Raw genomic sequence first — 20,572 nt, 5'->3', positions numbered from 1 at the left:
GATGATGTCTGTTTCTAGGCTGGTCTAGATCTGTCTTCAAATGTCTTGAGAGTGACTTTGCAGAATGGAACCAGCAGAGTTTTGGTAAAATTGATTTTTTAGCTGTCAGGGTTGTTTCCCAGTTTTGTATAATCCTGGTAATTGGCCTGTAATGGTTTTTAGGGTTTCTAATGACCTGCTGTTGAAAGATACAACATCTGCCTGTTTGGAGTTTCCAATGGACATATCTTTGTATTTCAGTCTGGTTTTCAGATATTAATTTTTTATTTATTGTTCTTTACAACTATCCAAATGCTTTGAAAATCTAAGGATTCTAACCCACAGGGTTAGGATACATAATTGGTGTTCTGCTGACATTCTGTTCTTTAGATTAGTTTGGTTTGCCCTCACCTTCCTCATGAAGTCTCTTGGCTCCCCTGTTCATACTGTCCTCTCAGCCCAACCTCATGTTGCCAAAATGATTGTTCCAACTCCAGTGACAAATAGAAACTATAGTAAAAACAACACTACTTAGAACTCCCTAAAAGGAGTTCTTGTTCATTTTATGGCATTATCTTTCCCTTCAGCTGTTGCTTTTTTCTCAGATAAGGTTTGTGATTAGGAAAAACACTTAAAATGCCTTTTCTTCTGCTGCAGTAAAATGAAACATTACATTATTTAGTGTGTTTACATTTTGTGCTTGAAGTCTTAAGGGCAATAGGTACAAAATTGTGTGCCACAATAATTTCCTTTCAACATCATCATTAATATATAATTACATTCACTTAATTGTGAATTGAGAAAATACATTTGCTTCTCTAATTGTGAAGATTGTGCTGATATCTCTGTTAGGATGAGAGCAGTAACAGCCATTTTTAAAATCCCTTTTGATGATTTCCAACTTCAATACTTCTGTGCTACTCCTGGTGAATACCTGAAAGTTGCTTTAGAATTTTGTGGTTTTTTCTTTCTCTTCAGTGTCTAATCTATTGGGTTTAAGACCTTAAGAACTCTTTATTTTCTTGTATAAGAAAGACATAGGACAAAGAATATTTCACAGCTTTGTAGATACCCTCCCTGTGTCTCTTGATGTATATTAAATGCCTTATTGCTGCCTTATAAATGGTCTCATTTTATTAAGGTCTTTTGATGACTCTGAAGTTTTTGTTTCGCCATGACCTCTAAAAGCTTTGAACTATGTCATGTGATTGAGCATGCAGTGGTAAAGCCCAAAGCTGAGTATTTCTATCTTCCAGATCAGCAGTCTTGGTGCTGCTGTGTTCATTCCCTCTGCTTGAGGTCTCTGAAAGCCTTTCAGTGTTGAGGTTCCATTCCACTGTGCAATGTGTGTTACTTGGCACGTTTCTGTGGATTGTTCTGTGCCTGCTCTTAGAGCAGCAGTAGGGATGAGAAAGAAGTTTGGACTGTTGAAATGTTTGCCCAATGGTTAATTTTTTTTTTTTCCAAAGTAAGATTAATTTTATCTTGTTGAGCCCTTACCTTGTCTTTAAAGTAGAAATGAAACTTGAATAATGTGTTGTTATAAACTTTGGGAGGAAAAAAAGCTTTCTTCATTAAAATTCAAAGAAGTTATTAACTGGAATCTAATCTTCCTTTTTTTCCCTCCCCTCTTCAAATTATGGCTTGATTGGATTAATTGCTAATTTTGCAATTGCTTCAAAAGAGACGTATCAATTGTCTTTAGAATTGTCAAGACACTTATAAACACTTCAAATGTTTTCTTACAAATAAGTTGCTCTTCTGCTTCAAGTGGTTAATGGGGACATTTGCTTTGGTAAAGAGCAATTGGATTTGTTGATTCTATCTGTACACAAATTAGAATTCTCTAAATGAGGGGAACCTCGGAGGCTGAGATTGCTTATCACTTTCACTTGGATTTCCTCCATTTACTTTGTACATAAAATATTAAGCAGCCACTTTTTGGAGAAACAGTCTCAGGTATACCTTAGTTTTGCGGGTTTGACAGCTCTTAGCACCTTCATTTGAATGAGTAAAGGTTTGTGACTGCTATTCAAAACATTTAATCAAAGTGCTACAAAACACTAAATTTGTCCTAATTACCTGGAAACATTGAGTATTTTTTTTTTGTGACTAATGTGTGTAGGAGATTCCAGACCATGTGCATTAGTTAATGTAGTCAGGAATAGGAAGGGAGGATGTAGGCATGGAGATATGAACAGACAGGGGTAACTGCCGGGACTGGAGCTTGAAGGGGCTTTTCTGCAGGAGAAGTGCTGTTGTGAAAGTTAACTCTCAGAATTTCCAGGTCTGGACACCAGATTTTAGTGGTAATATTTTCCTCTAGTCTGGTGAAGAGGAGCTAAGGAGTCCTCCCAAGGAGGCAATGCATATTTTGAGGAGAAAGGGAAATTAAGCAATTTGTAGCTTTCTTGTAACAGACATGGAGTTGTTATGACTAAATGAAACATAAGGACTCTGTGCTGTATCCCAGAAGTCTGTATCAGCTGTTGTGATTATTGATATTTGCTGAACTTTCTTGCAGGGTGAGTCCTTCCAGGAGCTGAGCTGCTTTTGGACTTGGTGAAGCTTCAGAGGTAGACAGGAGTCCTGTAAACCAGAGATAGAGGAGTTAAAGCAGTTGAGGAGATCAAATATACAAAGAGGATGTTTGAGACTCACTTCAAATATACAGGAAGAGACTGTTACAGGCATTCCATGGCCTTTCTAATCATACAGAAATATTTAAAACAACTAAACTGCCTTTCCAGAAATCTCGTTGTCATGTTATTGCTCTGTTTGTTCTTCAGATGCTGCCTAGAAAGAAGATTAAATTATTTTTATAAAAGTAGAAAAGGATCTTCTTGTGGAGAGAAGAATTTCAGAATCTTATTACATTTCCTTGTACATAATACAAAAAAAAAAAAAGATAAGGAACATAATAAATATTTTATACTTCTGGGAGATTACCTTAAAACAAACAACAAACCAAAACCAAAAAACCACCTGGAAATTGTTTTTCATAGAGGAGAATTAAGGAGATGCGGGCTCCCTTTCTGTGCCTTATTTTCTTGACAAACACTTTAATAAGAACATCGGTCTCTGGTCTTTGTTAGTTAATTATGTTTAAGTGTAAAACTAAAAACACTGTGCCAAAAATCTGGTAATGTTCCATTTCAATTTAATATGGCTTAGTTGAGACAACCAAACTTGTCATTGTGTATTCATACTGAACTGAATCTGTGAAGAGAAATATTAATTCAGCAGACTTTCAAAAATAAGTAATTCTGAGTAATTTAGTATTATAAATGTGGTATTAGATTGGTAGTTTGAATAAAATTTAATTAAACAAAAACCAGTGAAGAACTCAGTCCTCCAAACATAGTTGATGAAATGCCTGTTTTTCTCTTTAGTTTTACTTTTGTCTTGCATTTCCATACTTAAAATTTAATGTCTGATCTCTAGCTACGATCAAAACTGTTCCTTTGCTGTGCATTTTGAAACATATTATAGAAGCAATAAGAAGTTGACATTCTGATAAATTATAAATTAAAAATTTTTTTCTTTAGCATTTTCATCTACTTAGAGACTCTTGGTTTAATGTTACTTCGACAGTTAATTCTCAGTGTGTAACTGTCACAGTTTATACTGAAATGGTAATAGATCCTTAACTAAGAACAGAGCCTTCCTCCAAATCCTGGGAAATGTCAGTTGTGTGTATTTAAAAAAGACATACAAAATAACATAAGCTGTTTTCCTCAAAAGTTTAAAAAGTGTGACAGTGGGCACTAAAAGTCATAATATGACTTGATTGGACATCCCATTAAGTTAATTTTTCACTTCATTTCAATGGTTTTATGTTTTCATTCATTCTTAAATGGCTCCTTTTCCAATTATCTGTGCTTCAAAGGAAGGCAAAGAGCTTTGGTTACCAGCAGCTTCATCCCCCTCCTGCCTTACTGTGCTGTAAACTGCTGGACTAATTTACTCATTTAGGGCAAAAGGAAACCTCGTCCAAATTAGACTTAAATTTAAGTGTTTGTTTTTATGAATTTTGCTTAAGGAAGGGGGGGTCTCAGGATGGGAAGGTGGGACAGAGGAAGAACATTCTAGCTTTTAGCTCCTTGTGCCTTAGCCAGCAGAAGGGAACTGAAGACAGTGATTTGCTCTTGCATTTTGGAAGCCCCTTTTTCATTTGTTCATGTGCACTTTATGATTACAAAGCACATGAATCAGTTTTGATAACACACTGACCTGAATTGGATTGTTCTGGTCCCTTTACAGGTTTTTGCATGGCTGGTGCACATGAGGTGTGGGGTTTTTGTTGGTTACTCTCTGGGGAAGGAAGCTGCCTGCAGGTTTGCAGAGCAAACATAGTGTCACTGCTCAGCTTTTCAGAAAGGGAGTTGTGGCTCTGTTTGGGTCAGGACAGGGTTTCAAACTTCCCTCAACAAGCCATGGTGATTCCAGTAGTGTTGGAAAGCTGTGTTGTCACAAAGAAACTCTTAAAGCAGATTCCTTGGCTTTCCAATACTGGTTTTGATATGAAGTCTTCCATAGGGAATGGACAGAGCCAAGGCTCTCAAGGCCAGAACATGTTGCTGTGTGTTGGGATGCTGACAGATTTCTCTCTTTGCATGGCATTGTTTGCAGAAGCTCGTGCAATGAGAGGGCTGGTTACAGCTGGTTGCTGTTTGCAGTACTTTGGGACTTGACCAATTCTCTTCAGATGGAAAGCTTTGATTTAATTTTATTGTGCATGCAGTGTCGTTCCTCTGCTTGGAAATTTGGCTTTTGCCAAAATGCTAATGCTCAGGATAGGGTGTAGACCTTGGAACCAGGCTTTGAAACCTCTCAGTTAGGACAGCAGAGTGCATGCAAAGGTGTCTTTGGCTCTGATCACCTGATATGATTCAGTGTTACAGAAAATGAACTTTTCTTTACAGGGGATTAATACCCATGGGCTTTGTTACATATCTCTGCTGCTCCACTTAGAAAGAAAAAAATAATAAAAGCTATTTAATGCCAATAAAACATTGTCCAGAACTAAGTGTAAACCTAAAGCTGCCAATTGCTGGAACTGAGATTGGAAGCTGATTGTTGGTTTGAATGGCTGAACAGATGAGGAGGATTGTTTTTTATTGGAAATCGGTCAGGAGCTGTCATTACTAGAAATCTGTGGCTTTTGTAGTACTCTCTCATTTTACTACTGGATTAATTTCAGTTCCTGATCTCAGTCCTAATAGATTATGGTATGAATTTCTGAAAAAAAAAAAAAAAAAAGACAAAAAAATCAAGGCAGATACACTTTTTTTGTACATTAAAAAAAGAATCTGTGAAATTATTTCATTGATGCAAGGGCCATACGCTGGTGTTGGGGGCTGCCACTCAACATGACCAGAGAGCTGCCTGATACTAACTATGCTTATGATAAATCTGCTGTATTTGGGTGATTTATTAGAAGCTTAGAAGTGCATTTTTCAGAGCCTTGTTGACTTGGCATTACATTGCACAAAGATTTTTCCTGTGGAAATCATTGTGTCTGCTTACAGCTTCTTCTTGCCAAACAGACTTAGGTGTGCCCAGTCCATTTCCCTGGTGCTCCCTCTGATGCCCAGCCATTGGTAGCCCTCAGTAAAGAGCTGCTCAAGTTAAGGATCCCTTCAGGCTCAGCTACAAAACTTTGAAATGTTATTTGATGCTGCAACACATTTGAAAATCCAGATGCGTGTTGGCTTAAAATTGACTTGTATCTGCTAACAGAATTTTATTTTCAGATGTTTTAGCCAAGCCATCTCCAGGTTGTGTCTTGTTTTTTTTTCCTCATAATTCCCTTGGCTAGTGAGTGTGATGTCCTGTCCTGAGTGATTCCTTTGCTGCAATCTGTGCCTCTGTTGTCTGATGGGAGAACATTTCCATATATTTAACTGTATATAGACTATTAAGACTTGGATGTAACACAAGTGGTGTTAGAGGCTTCAAAATTTTCTGCTGAGGAAGGATAAAGGTTTGTACTTCTGGAAGTGAAACGCAGGAATGTTTCAGCTGGGGTTGCCAAAATTGAATCCTATCTGCACCAACTCAGCGTTTAACTAATTTTCACTCAACTGGAAGTGACAGATGATTAAAGAGAAAAAGCGATGCCTTTTTTTGGATGTGAGTAGTTGCCTGGAAAGTATTTTCATCAGAGAAAGGGCTTTTCTAGTCCTAGATCCAGTCAGAATCCAATGATCAAGCTCGAGGCAGTTCTCCCTGTTCAGTTTTTGGAGTGGCAGCAGCCTCATTCCGGTGCTGTATTTCAATGCTGTAGACTCTGACCAGGCCTAGTTTCATCTGCCAGCAGCAGTGGAACCCTGACTTGCTTTTTGGGGCACATGGTAGATTGTGTTTCTGCAGATTTCACTGCTGCAAAACTAACTTCCCACTTGCTCCCTATGAAAAGCCCTGTCAAGGTCTGGGTACTCTTCCCCTTTGTGGTGGTGGAACAAAGGGATGTATGTTCCCAGTTCCTACAGGGATGCCCCTTCCTTTCCTTTGGGAAGTGTGATAGAGATGCTTCTGTTTTAGGGTGGAAAAACGTTTCTGATGGCTCAAGACAAATTTTTATTTTTATGACTTAGAGAGGTGTCTGAAAGAGCAGTTTCCTCCTGCAGAGGCTGTTGATGTGGTCTCTGGAACTGCCAGACTGGAGTTATCTTGATCCCATTCCATTACCTTTAAGCATTTGTCATTGGATTTGATGAAAAAATAAACCCATTTCTGACAGCTGTGCAGTTGTTGCTCTCGGGTCTGTAGAAATCTCTGATCTCTTTGACAAGAAAAGGCTATCAGTGACATCTGAAGTGTTACCCAGAGCTGAGGGATTGTTTTTTTTTCCTCCTGTGGCTCTGGGGTCATGGTGAGTGGAGGATTCTGAAGTCAGCACACTGGTAACTCTGTGGGAATACTGCTTTGAGTCACCTGTGATGTACCTGAACATCCACACTCTGAGAGGGTGTTCAGCAGTAGCCAGAGTTGTTGAATTGTACAGTCTGCATTTCGATTTATTTCCTCCTTTTCTTACCCTCTTACTGCTACTGCTGTGCTCATACTGTGATGGCTTTAGATTTCATGTGAGCTGGACAGGCTGCAGCTCTGTGTTGTTCTAAGGGACTGCAACAGGTTTGGCCCCAGGAAATCACCTTGGCTGCTTTTGGTGAGACCTGTTCCATGGCTGTGTGTGGAATATAGATTTGCAACCAATGATTCATTAAAAGTTTTTATTTTGTTTTAATTGTAGGACACCTGATGATCTCTCAAGGCAAATTGTGGCCCTGCAGCAGCGGGAGCTTGCCCTGAAAGAGCAGAATTCCACCTTCATGAACAGGTGAGTGACTCCAGGAGGGGATGCTGGTAGCAAGACCCTGCTATGTTAAAGCCCAGAGAAAGGAAACAAGGACTGCAAACTGAAAGACCAGCTCTTTGTATTTCCTTATGTTCCATGGAGCCTTCTGTGCCACCTTCTACTCTTTCCCATGTTGATTAAGGGCTGCTTACTGAAGTCCTTGCAGGAAGAAAAAGATGAGTAACTGTGGGTGATGCAGTGAAGAGTTAATCAAGTTTTTTGCTATGAGCTGCAGTGTTTGCAAGGGGAAGTGAGTTGCTTTCCCCAGACCATTTCATCTGGAAAGGAAATGTCACAAAGCAAAATGTGCCAAGTATCCATCTGGGTATGGGAAAGGGAGTAGGAGCTTTGAAGACTGTGATTTGACTGCTGAAAGGACCAGGTTGCAGGGATGGTGAAGGAAAAGGATGTTTGCAGTTTTGGTGGCAGAGTGCTGCCAGGCTTTGAGAGGAGCAGTCTGTTTATGGAGTGAGATGTGTGTTTGAAACATGAGGGTGTTTAAACCATTGCCCTCTTGTGGGAGTGAATATGCAATGGGGAAATGAATTAGCCAGAGCTAAACTTTCCAGACTGCACTGGTTCCACAGCCTTTCTGAGCACAGTTCCACAGCATGCCAGGCAGTGCTTCTCACCCTCAGTGCACATCTTCTTGCTTCCCTCCCTGTTTCATTCCACACATTAGGAGCCCTCTGTTAAAGCCATTCTTGTTAAAAGCAATACCTCTGTCTTTCAAAAAGACCCTGGACTGTTTGCATTGCAGGGTTGTGGCTGCCTTGGCTGAGCAACAGGAGAGTGGGGAATTTCAGCCTTTGGTGTGAAAATGCAGAATGCAAAGCAGTCAGTGCCATGTTGAGCTCTGGGTGGGCACAGTTAGCTTTTTGTGGGCAGCATTTCCTCATGTGTCTCCTGAGGTAGGTGATGATCCTGTTTTGGGCTCCACCTTCCTAATGATGGGCAGGTTTCAAGCAGGGTGGTAAAACAGAATGTGCTGCAGCTGTTAATGAAACTGTTTAGTCTCTTGTAAAATGGTTAGCTAAGTGTAAATTCCCAGGAGTGAGCCAGCCAAATTGCTGTGTGGTTTTATCTGTGAAGTTTACAGGGGAGAAAAAAAATCTCATCAATATAAAAAAGACATTATGTATATTAAAAATAAACTAAGCAAACCCTCAACCCACAACTGATTAAATGATAAAATAAAAGAATGATGGTAGTGTTTGAGTTACAGATTTGGTTTTTTTTTTTTTTAGGCTGCTTTTCACAGCCTCTCAGATAAATTCCTTTTCTAAATTTATTAATGGCCAAGGGGAAATGTCTGTTGAAAAAGCAGCTTTTTGGTAGTGCCTGTTTATCTAGATATAATTGTGCCAATTTAGTTTAAAAATAAAAACATGATTAAAATTACTTTTTGATTTCAAGTTAAATGGGCTGTAAAGCTGTTTAAATTAAAATTCTAAGACTTTCCTGATGCAATGCTGTGTGTCAGTTCTAAAACTGATAATTTTGACTTTCTTCTATCACATACCTTATTCTGTCTTAAAAAGAAGGCAATAAGATAAATTTTTAAAAACCTTTCATTACAAGTGATTTGAAAGTTCTCAGCAGAAGATTTTGAGTTTTTGGAAATAAAACCTTGTTAAGGAAGCAAACCTAATTTTCTCTTTTCCACAAATCTTTTCCAGACTTAGCTGATGGTCTTCTCTTTTATTTGTTTCATAATTGTGTTCAGAATTGTCTGTGTATTAGAGTAATTTAATATGTGATCATGCCTCCCTCTAGTGATGAAGCCCAGCACTTATTCAGCTTTCTATTGTTTGGTTTTTGTTTTTTTCAGCCACAGGTTCTTTTGCCCTTAGTTGTCTTTGGTGCTGACAGTGCAGTGTTTGATTTATAACATCAGTGGTTATGTGTGTACAGAGCAATGTGCAGTACAAACACCACAAAATTTGTGTCTACCCTAAGAACTTTAAGTTTTCTCCATTAAAATTAATGAATTGGCAGATACTTAAGAAAACATCATCACGAGTTGGCATCTGAATTTATTTTTATGGAAATGAAGGAGAGAATCACAGATAATCCTGGCTCACCTGTTGCTACAGTGCAAAACTGTGTTTAGTAGATGAGATTTTTGAGTGTCATGGTAAAGAGCATTATATGGCTCCCTTCCCTACCTGGCAGATGTTGAGTCTTTGTGCAGTGGCTGTGTGTGTGCTCATCACCAAGCTTTTAAACACAGGCAGGAGAGTGCCTGGAAGGTGTGTGTGAGAGGAGTTTGCATGCTGATTATTCTCTCTCTGTCTTTACACTGCAATCATCTTGGTTTGTATTCCCAGTGATGCTTTCCCACACTGTTCAGTGACTTGCCAGCTGCTATTTTTGCTTCCAGTATCCTGTAGTTGATCTAGAGTAGGGAGTTATGGTTGATAAACACCTTTTCCAAATGGCTTCACTAAACAAAAAAATTTTTTTTTCTCATTTTTGCATTCTTGACCTGCTTTCCACTTATTACTGTACATTTTTTAGAGCCAGTGTTTGTGTAATTAAAAGGCAATAGAGATGATCCCACCACAAAGAGACAACATCACTATAAACCCATTTTGCAGTGGTATTTCCCTGCGTGGGGATCTGCACTGCAATCTGTGTTTTGTGCAGCCTGTGCAATTGCCAGTGTCTCCAGACCTCCCAGAGATCAAATGATGATGCATATCCTATTTGCTCCATCACTCACATTGGACACTTTTAGACACAGAACCGCAGGACTGAATTTCCTGAGCAGTAGGTTGAAATCAATTTCTTTTAACAGTGATTGTTTACACGTCTGAGTTGTGTCGACTCCCTCGGAGCTTGCTATTTTTGCTAAGGGGAGAAAACCTTCCAGTGGTGCCAGCATGGGGCAAGAGGAGGGTCACTTTAGCACTGAACACATGGGCAGCAACTCACTTCTCTTGGCAACTTCAGGATGGCTGAGTAATGTAGCTGAAAGTGCCATTAATCGTGCGTGATGGACTCTCAGTGCTGCTTTGGAGCGTGTTGCTAGAAGTCGTATAAATAGAGTAAATTACACTTTCAGCAGCAGCAGCAGCAGGAAGTGTCCTGGAGCTCTTTAACTGCAGAGCAAAGATAACAATCCAAAGGTTCAAAAGCTCAAAAGAAGATTGTTCAGGGCTACTTTGATAGCAAGAATTGTACCTGCTCTGCTATTTAGGGAAAGGTGATGGAAGGAAGGTGTTTAATTAGTGGGTCAGTTTTAACCATGCAGCCACCATTAATTAAAGCCCATTTTCCCCCCAGCTGTGACTGCTGTAGCTGTGGTACACTGAAATGTGTTGGTGGTTATAGTTTGGAATATGGAAAGTCAGCCAAGTGGTTCATAAGCTTTTCTCTTATGAAGAAATGATGTAGCAGTTATACTATTTTTTAAAGTGAGAAAAGCTGTGCATTTATTGGGCCTGCTACCTATCTACATATTTGGTCTCTCTAGAGAGATTTCCTCAAACAATGCTGGCAAAGTATTCTAGAATTTGAAATGTTGGCCTATGAGATGGCTCACGTGAAGGAATGATGTTGATTTATGGCTTGAGTTTTGCTGCATTTCTGAAAGACAGTCTTTGAAAATGGTTACTTGTGGCTCCTCCCAAAGTAATAATTTCTACTTTTGCTCTTGTGGTCTAAGTGCAGCATTGGCTTTGGACCTTGAGATGTCTTCTGAAAGGTCGAACACAAAGAAACACATAGGTGAAGTTGGTTCTGGGCAGGATGAAGGACAGAAGGGAAAATGGAAGAGCAGTAAATCCTTGGTTCTGGTGTTGAGATCCCAGAGCTGATGGCTTATTCCCATCACCTTGTGTCAGAAACCCAGCTATGTGTTTTGACATATTGTTTCATATGGGAAAGGGACACAGAGAATGTGTTTGAAAAAGGATTTTCCTACTGCAAGTGCTCATGGAGTTCTGTTTAGAGACATGGTTGTTTACCACCTTTATTCATATAAATAACGTAAAACTGATTTATCCAAACAACCTGCTGTGTGTTTTGTTGCTTAAAATGAAATAAAACCCCAAATCATTGAGGACTAGGGAATGTAGATTGCAAACTGAACAGAAAATGCTTTAGACTTGGGCAGCAGGGATTCTTTTTTTTACAAAAAAAATAAAAAGAATGAGTGATGATAAGCCCAGAACTGTCCATCTTCATAAGTGCTGTTAGCTTAGAAGTGTTGTAAATCTATTGCCCAACCTCTCTTTTCCTTGGATGTCCCAATGAATGTCAGTCACAAAAACAAATAGAGCCTGTCAGACTTCTTCCCCTAATCTTCTGGAAAGTTGGACAGAAGTTTAATTACAATGAAGTGTCTTTTATCTGACAGAGAGAGAAGTGCTAGCTTTTTAATAGGCTTTATGAGTTATTTTTTGATCAAAAGAAGCACTTAATGTCTAATATAGGATTAGGTGGGGATTTTTTTCCTTCCTTTGTTCATTTATATGGCACATTGCACCTTGATTTATACATGGAGGTGTCTGTGTACCTAATATCAGACAAATGTTGATTCACAGTGCTTCAGGGCAATATTAACTGCTGGCAGGTTCTGCATTCATTTTACAGAGGGAGATGATGAAGAAATGACTGCTGCTTTTCCTTTTCTCCAAAATGGATCTTTCCTGCACTTCTATACCAGAAGGTACTCAATAGTGTCTCATTAAGTGACCAATCTACATATTCATACAGTAAGCTTCTAGAGCAACATCTGGTTATTCATGACTCCAATTAGGTAGATACAAAGCTTTTCTATTTTTTTTTCTATCATATAGTTAGCAGAAAACAGGAAAGCAAAAAATAATTTAGCCAAGACATTGACTTATGCTTCCAATTTGAAAAACATGGGATTTTGCCCAGACCTTTGCTTTTCATGATTGTGCCATTTTTAGTCTGATTTCCTGAGGAAGTGAGGCTTATTACTGTGCTTTGTGTGTGTATGTAGATGAGATTTGTCTGTGCCTACCCTACACTTTTGAACTTGCAAGTTATGTTCTGTCAAGCTTGGCAGATGGTGGAGGTCTCAAAAATAATGAATTCCAGCAAGTTTAATGCAGTCAGATCTCCATCTCCAGGAGATCTCCATCCTGAGGCCATGCCCTGAGGTCATGTCAGGGATCAGAGCCCTGCAAGCACACAGACCCTTGGGAATGTCCCATTGTCAGGAAGGCTCCTTTTGGAGATCAAGCAGTACTGAGGGAGCTCTGGCCTCACACCCTGGCAGCACCACAATCCAGCATTTTTGCTTTCCAAAGGCTCGTGGCATTTGAGAGTACCATGGTAGGGTTGCTGGCATCGTTTCCATGCTTTTCATGTTTCATGTCATTTTGGTATGAGAATAAGATGTCTGCTTGAGTCAGGAGTCACCTTTTGAGAGAGAAATCCACAAGAAACCAGGCAGCTTTGGTTCTGGAGCTCATGGAACAATCTCTCTGTATTTAATAAGAAAATATGTAGGAAAAAGCCAAAAAAAACAGCCTAGAGGGGATAGACAAAGCTATAATGATACCATCGTCTCAGCCTGGAGCTCGGTGGAGACTGTAGAGTGCAAAACCAGTACAAATATTAGTACTTGGTTTCTTACCTTTTATTTGACTGTGCTCCTGGGAGAACATTCAAGAATAATCTGTGAGAGCACTCTGTTCAGTGCTCTGATCACTTCTAATGATTAAAAAAAATTATAGAAGGTATTTAACTCTGTTCTTAATAGTTCTTCTTGTTCCAGGGTTGTGATTGACCCTGGATGTTCTTACCAACATCCCTGATGTCTCTGCATCTCTTTATTACTGCAATGAATGATAGCTTTCATTTCATCTGGAGATGCTGATTCAGCATTCCCTTGGTAGCAGTGGGCATTATTGACCAGAAAAAAGTGTAAAAATAACCAGCTAATTTGGTAGGAAGCACAGGCTGTTCTTAGTAGTGTGTGGTACAGCAGACACTGTGTTTGGAGCTGCACTGTGGAAGTTAGGGAAGGAGAAATCTGCCTTGCCTCTCTCCTGTGCATGACTCACATCTACCCTATAAATCTTTCACTCTGCAAGATTAAAATTCCTAAAAATTCTAGATGAAATAGATGTATCTTAATAGTAGTCCAGAGTTCTCAGAAACCAAAATGAATATTTAGATATTGAAGTAATTAGAAGTCAAAACTTATTATCTATTTTCATTATTCTTATTCTTTCCTTCTTAGCAAAGGGATGCTATGATCAAATTAATGATTTACAGGAGGCTGATGGGCAGAGTGCCCCACATCCATGTTATATTTGTGATATGAATACAAAGAGAGGAATTGTAATCTCAGCTGTGCAGTAGGCAGCAGTACAGAAATATTCTACTTTGAAACCAGTAGTATTATGTAAAAACCATATATTGAGCCTGCTGCCAAGCTTTGTATAGAGCTCTGGGAATTGTAGTGCTTTAAGATTTCCAGTTCTTAGGATTTCTTTTATTTCCTCTGCAACGTGGCAGTATGCCTTGAAAAATTTGACGGGAGCTGGAAAGAGTGGGGCCTATCAGTTCGGTAATATCTTTGGAATCAGTGTTGAAGTTACCAGGGTGGTTCCATAAATGAGGAAGATGACTGGAGCCCAAGAAGTCTGGACTCAGTTTCTGGAGTGGTTTCCTGGGTGCTGAGTGATCCAGTGACATGAGTTTCTCACCTCTTGAATGAAAACAAACATTACATCCTGCCTACTCTGCACATCACTATTTTTAAGGCAAATAAACATTAATTCCTATCAACCCATATCTGTTAAGAATTTTTTGTTCCTTTCTCCCCCAAATACACGTCTGTTTCTTCCCATACAGTATCTTAAAAGGACAGTAGTGACTGTGGCTCCTGAGCTGTTTCATGAGAAGGCATCAACAGTTAAACAAGGCTGTGTTTAACAGTTTTGTCTCTTAATTTGTAAGGCTAGAACTGCAATACAGCTTTCCTGAGCAGTCATGGGAAGCCAGAGGAAGATTGGTGGCAGAATGCAGAATGAATTTTCTGTCTTTTTGTACTCATTTATTTGAACACCTACTGTAGTTGCTGTAATAACAGGAGTTTCAAAGACTATGGATTTTTCTAAAGTGCTTTATGGTACTGTTGATATTGTTTATTTTGAGCAGATTGATGAGGACAGCCAGAATACACTGAGACATTTTACCAAAGTAAATGTGAATTCTGTAGGGTTTTTTAACCTGCTGTAAAGTGGTGTCAGTTCAAATACTGCACAGAATATGGTTATGTCTGAAAAACAGATTGTCTGGCCTGGCATGTCTCAATCAGTTGATCATATCTGCATGTACACTTTGTTCAGCTCCATAACTAAATGCTTCTTGAACAATTTCTCATCTGGATCACATCCTTTCTACTGGCTGCTGCCTTCAGGCTGCTGTTATTGGTATTTTCATTATGTGTTTAATATTCTTTGTGGCTGCTTGTATGCACCTGTGAATGTACAGAGCAAAATACTGAAGGTATATCACTGGTGGTGAGGGTGGTAAGGCATTTTTAATTAGTCATAAATATTCTACTGTCAAAGTTTTATCATCTATACAAAAGACATACTGCTTGGAAAGTTTATTCAAGAAGTGAGCTGCTTGTCTTTTTTAGCTGTGTAAGGCAAAAAAAAAACTTGTCATAAATTGCAGTCAACCCCCTTCCCAAAAAGCAGCTTTCTCTTGCTGCTCTGAAAGTTAAATGACTAATGTGCATAATTTATTTGAGCATCTGTGCTAAAAACTTGCATACCAAGTTTTAGTTCAATGTGATCAACAATGGCGAAAATTAGGATTTATCATGGAAATGCTGACGGATGTGAACATGTGTAGGCTAAACCGGTGCCTGACAAACCTTCTTATTGTGCAATGCTAATGGTGAAACACAGTTTTTTTCTGCTGTAATTGCATTTCCACCCCCCCTCGGCTGCTTAATTTGCTCCTTTTCAAAATTCGGTGGTTTTAGCTGCACTTCATATTTGGATTCCTGCTTTTTCTGGAGTCTGCATAAAACCTCCTAAGTTGTCTTGTGATATTTCTAAGCATAAGATACCCTGAGCTGCCTGGCTGAGCATCAGCATCCCGGGCTGGGGCTTTGCAGTAACTGGCTGAGAACAGGAGATGGTGCCGGCAGCCTTGGCAGCTGCTCTGCCTTCCCTCCCCTCCTCCTCCACCTCCTCTGCCCCGCACAGCCAGGCTGCTGTCAGCAGCATTATAAATTCTCGAGCCAATTAGCTGAAAAATGTTACAAGTGAAAGGAAAGAGAAGAAGCTGTAGAACATCTTGATGTGAATATGCCTGTTTCAGAAACTCTTCCCGTGGAGAGCTTGAATTACAGAATCGCAGAATGGTTTGGGTTGGAAGGGACCTTAAAAATCACATTTCCAACACACTGCCATGGGCAGGGATGCCATTCACTAGGCCAGGTTGCTCAGGTTGCCATTCAGCCTGGCCTTGAACACTTCCAGACATGAGACATCCACTGCCTCTCTGGGCAGCCTGTTCCAGTGCTTTACCGCCCTCTGCGTAAAGAATTTCTTCCTAACATTTGATCTAAACCTGCCCTCTGCCAGCTTAAAACCATTGCCCCAGGTCTTACACTTTATACCTGTATAAAAAAGGTCCCTCTCCCTCCTTTTCATAAGTCCTCTTTAGGCACTTCCCCAGAGCCTTCTCTTCTCCAGGCTGAACAACCCCAGCTCTCTCAGCCTGTCCTTGTAGGAGAGCTGCTCCAACCCCCAGGGCACAGTCCTGGCCCAGCTGTACCTTTTGCTGCAGCTCTGGTGCAGCTTTTGGTGAAACATCAGATACATTTGAGGCATCTGGTTAAGGAAGGAGAAGTTGGTTTGGAGGAGTCAAGGCAAGGCCTTCTTAGAAAATGGTGCTGATAAAGTCTTATGTTAGATATTGGAAAGATCTTGGCTGTGTTCATGCCTTGCTGGCACTTCCTCCTTTCTCCAGCCTCGTCCACAAGATTTCTTGTTGAAGGAAATGCATTGAAAACAATTTTTTTGTTGATGTTTAAATCCCCAAAGTCAGACCAATTGCTTAGTTCTTGCATGGGCATCACAGAAGGGAAATAGTGGCTCAGCCATGCCCTTGTTCAGAAGAAATGTTAACAATTTCTCAGTGCAGTCATTCTGTTGCAGGAGTGTGTCCCTCCTTAGGAAGGAGATAGAGTTAGAGATGGGTTCAGAAGGGATGCATCCTACTGGTCCAGTTATTTTGTTGCTGGTGACTTGTTTTTGTTTTGTTTTTCCCTTCAACTGTGGTGGGATGTGACATTCAGAGGGCCTGTTGGGGCTGGATGGCCAGAAAGAAAGCTGGGGCATGGTGCTGTGTTAGAGTTCAGAACAGTGTTCCAGCAAAATGTAATTTCCTTGTCATATTTTAGGTATGGGCTGTTTTGCATGTTTTCAATATTTAAGACAATGTCCATATTAATCACTTTTAAAATATTTTCTCACTGTTAAGAGATGGAAATCAATAACAAAAAACACACACACAAAAAAATCCCATCAAAACCCCCACAACAAATCCCCCAAGCTTTCCTTTTATTCAAGCAACAACAATCAAATTCTTATGACTAGAATAACTACTGAAGAGGCTCTCTGTTTCTCAGCCAGAGAAAGCTTTTGAAATATTTATGGAAATAGACCAAAATGTGTCCCTTTCTGACTGTAGAAATAAGAGATTATCAGATCTAGCCTATGGCAGTTGCAGTACATAGAGTCCAAAGCATCTACAACTAATAACATAGAGTATATGCTTTAAAAAAAAAAGCTGTGAGTTTGTTTTTTTTTTTAATGTGACTCTACTGACAAAGCAGCACATTTTCCATAGATTATCCTAATGAAAAAGTCCCTCTTCGTCCATCTTGCATTAGAGGTAAAAATTAATGAGACAATACATTAATTGACCTTTTAAAACCAAAAGTATCATTTATGTTGATGCATCTTTATCTACTTAAGGAGCAAGACTGAATTTACTTGGCTGCTCTTTCTGTGGTAGCTGGGAGTGTGGAGCAGGGCTCTTCCCATCTCCTCCTGTTAAATCCTGTGCCACCAGGGATAGAATTGCAGCACAGGTTGTCTGGCTGTGTCACACTCCCAATTTCCTGAGTTGAACTTGCTCTTCTGGGTCTTAGGCCTTGCTTTTCATTCTACAAATCTTGCTCTGGTGTGAGAATCGGAGCTCGTTGAAGTCAGAGTGCATTTTGATGATTCACAGAAGAATGTGCAGAGCCAGGTTTGTGAGGAGCAGGGATACCTTTTATTAGCCCCAGTGATAGGATTAGCAGACAGGGAAAAGCCTTCCAGCTAAATGCAGGTTGAGAACAATTGCTCTGAGTTTAACTTGATTCATCAATTGGACAATTTGAGAGAGAAGGTGGTGGGCACACTCGGGACAGGAATGGAGGAGATGAAAGGGCTGTTAGCACCCATGAGAAAGAGACTGTCCAATTTGTTCTGATAGCAGGATTTGGGTATATGGAGAAGACAAACCATCAGCAGAATGAACTTTTTCCTTTTAGAAAGAACTTGAAAGCAAATAGTGTGTGTCGTGTTTTTATTGGAGCCACATCCCAGTAAATTCTGTGCTTCACTGACTCAGCACTGGGGTGTCAGCTTTGCAGTTAAGGGACTAGAACTTCAATTTTATATTAGCCAAAAATACTGTTTTCTAAATTGTCAATAAAATAATTTTGCTATATTATTTGACTTATCTCCTCCGGGCACTCGGGTGCAGCAGTAAGTCTGAACTGCCAATACAGTGACTGCTGAATGAGTTTTGCTTTGTTTGTCCAAACACTTTCTAGGATCAGTCACTCTTCCCTGAGCCCTGCTGTGAGTGCTGTGGGCTCTGCTGACTCTGAGAAAGGCCAGCTGCAGATACCAAGTGGGATGTTGGTGCTCGTGGCAAAATCTGTTGTCAATTTTGGACTTAACAGCAGCATAATTAACTTGTTTATTTTTTTTAATTGTGTCCTGTTAATACAAGTGCACCTGCTGCTGTGTTATCTTGAATCATGATGTGCAGTTTGTGCACAGCCATGGGTGGTAAGTCTCTAGCTTGCCTATTTGAGAGTGACATGATGTCTTTTAACAGTGTATTTGTCAGATTTTTTCTTCCCTGATTACTTCCAAAAGGGGGAAAAAATGCTGATAATAACTGTGATTATAAAAACCCAAGTAACAGTAAGATAACCTGGGGCAGAGTAGTGCCTAAAAATACTTGTTGTTTTTAAGCTAATTACATTTTATATTGCCAGTGACCTTTTGGAAACCTTTCATTTACATGGATTGCTGATGCCTCCAAGGAAATGCCTTTATGCAGAGAGAAAATGCATTCCAGTCATCTCCTCAAAGCAGAATGCAGGTCTGCTGTCTGTAGAACATGCCCTTTCTCAGAAGAACTTCATAACAGGCTTGTTCTGAACTGCAGGGAGAGCTTTTCCTGGTGGAGAAGATGAGCACCCAGGCTGTGTCATCTCACCAAGCTGCTGCTTGAAGGTGAGGACTCTGTGTATAAACAAGGATGAGGGACATTCTTGAACTTACAGAAGTATTCATTAATACTTCAAGGCACAGGAGACTAGAAATTCATTCTGACTCCCTTGGAAATTTGTGACTCAGTGGCAAACTTATGAATGATGAACTGTGGGCCTTGTTTCAAACATATGAGAGAAACATATGGCAGAAATTCCTCAGTTTTTGCAAGCTTTTAATTTGGGTTTTTTAATGTTGTGTTGAAATAAATACTTCACATCTTCCCTGAATGAATGCTGAAAGTCTTGAACTGATCACAGGAGAGTGAGACTGGATGAAGTTGTAGTTGTTTCTCCTTTCCCATCCTCTGGAGACGTTTGTCTAATTCCTGAATGAGAACTAAGCAAGAGAGAGCAGATTTGTTGCAGCTCCCATGGATAATGTAGCTGTCATTGAAGCTGACAGAAGTTCCTGTGTTCTTCTCCTTGCAAACCCAGCAGTGCTGGTCAGACAGCCTCAGACTTCATTGGTTTTGATGTTTTAAAAATAAAGTGAGTGGCATCTTTTGTTAACGTGTACAGACTTTGAAGAAGTTCCTCTTGTCCTTAAAGAAGTGAATCAAGCCAAGGACTCAGTGTAGATGGTATCATGTTTGATCAGTCAAGCTACTTTTTAATTCATATTTTTTCACAGCACTTTTAAAGAATAAGTTCCTTCTCTAGTTACCTTACTTCAAAGAAGTAGACCATCATCATTGGCTCTGCTATAAGATATTGAAGCACATTCTTGAAACATGGGAGATCTGGACATATAAAATCCGTGGGACTTGGCTGATTGTTACCAATACAGAACTATGTCCATATTCCCATACTGGGATTTATGCCACTGAGTACTCACCACTGTGTCAGGAGAGGCTTATGTGGAGATCAGCTGAAGTGCAGAAAATTTGGGACCAACAGATGTCCTGCAGCAGAGATGAACCAGGGCTTGTAAAAATGCTTTTCTTAGAAAGAGGCTGATGGTGTAAGCAATGTGTGTCTACCGTGTTTTTACAACTGACCTAGACTGGAGCCTCTCTGAAGTACAGTAAATGTTATTTATGTTCTCCCCAAGTGTGCCCAAGGATATGTGTTACTGCTTGTGGTCAATGATGTGGTGCTTTTTAATGTGTTAGAGCTGCTTCAGGTAAAGAAGATGAGGGAGAGGCTGGATGGAAATTGAGAGACCTCTGCAAGACAGGACTGCAGAAACATTCAAAACTCAGTGGACCTTTGGAAGCAATTTTGTTCTGGGCTGTGATTTTAACCCAGGACTTGTGTGTAATGTTAAGCAAGTCAGCACAATCTGTCCTCTGGCTGGTGGGAGTTAACAAACCTTGTGACAGAATTTACCAGAGCATGTCTTTGTCACTGCTTGTGCAAGGCTTTCTCAAAGAGCAATTCATGTCATTTGCAAATACTAAAGCTTTTGCCTATGCCCCAAACAGATTTTTTTTTTAATTCTTTCAAATATAAACATGAAAGGAAGCAGGTAAATTTTGTTTTGCTTCAATCAGCTTTGTAGCCCATTCATCAAATAGCATCCTATTAAGAAAACAGTGGGAACCCTCCTAAAGAAGAGAAGAAGCTGGCAATATTCCATGGTCCTGGAATAGACCACTGTGCAAAGAGATGCTGCCTAAGTCCCCTGCACAGTCCCTGCTTGCACTGTTGGAATGACAGAG

At 39.9% G+C, this 20,572-nt stretch overlaps 1 protein-coding gene and 1 long non-coding RNA gene across 4 annotated transcripts in view; one reads left to right on the top strand and one right to left on the bottom strand.

Annotated features, from left to right (window-relative positions):
• MAD1L1 (mitotic arrest deficient 1 like 1) overlaps positions 1-20,572 on the top strand; it is a 352,719-nt gene that overhangs the window by 28,344 nt on the left and 303,803 nt on the right. For all 3 annotated transcript variants that reach the window (XM_053992178.1, XM_053992176.1, XM_053992177.1), the window contains one exon: positions 7,238-7,324. In XM_053992178.1, the coding sequence (XP_053848153.1) occupies positions 7,238-7,324 (87 nt within the window). The remainder of the gene's footprint in view (positions 1-7,237; positions 7,325-20,572) is intronic.
• On the bottom strand, positions 2,443-4,394 carry LOC128815438 (uncharacterized). Its single transcript, XR_008439642.1, has 2 exons — positions 4,213-4,394; positions 2,443-2,568 (listed from the first exon to the last, which is right to left on the bottom strand). It is a non-coding gene; the product is annotated as an uncharacterized LOC128815438 (long non-coding RNA).

The sequence above is a fragment of the Vidua macroura genome, chromosome 16 (genome assembly GCF_024509145.1).
Source record: "Vidua macroura isolate BioBank_ID:100142 chromosome 16, ASM2450914v1, whole genome shotgun sequence".
Classification (NCBI taxonomy): domain Eukaryota; kingdom Metazoa; phylum Chordata; class Aves; order Passeriformes; family Viduidae; genus Vidua; species Vidua macroura.
Note: the sequence above shows the minus strand (reverse complement) of the source record. Positions and strands in the feature narration are given on the sequence as shown.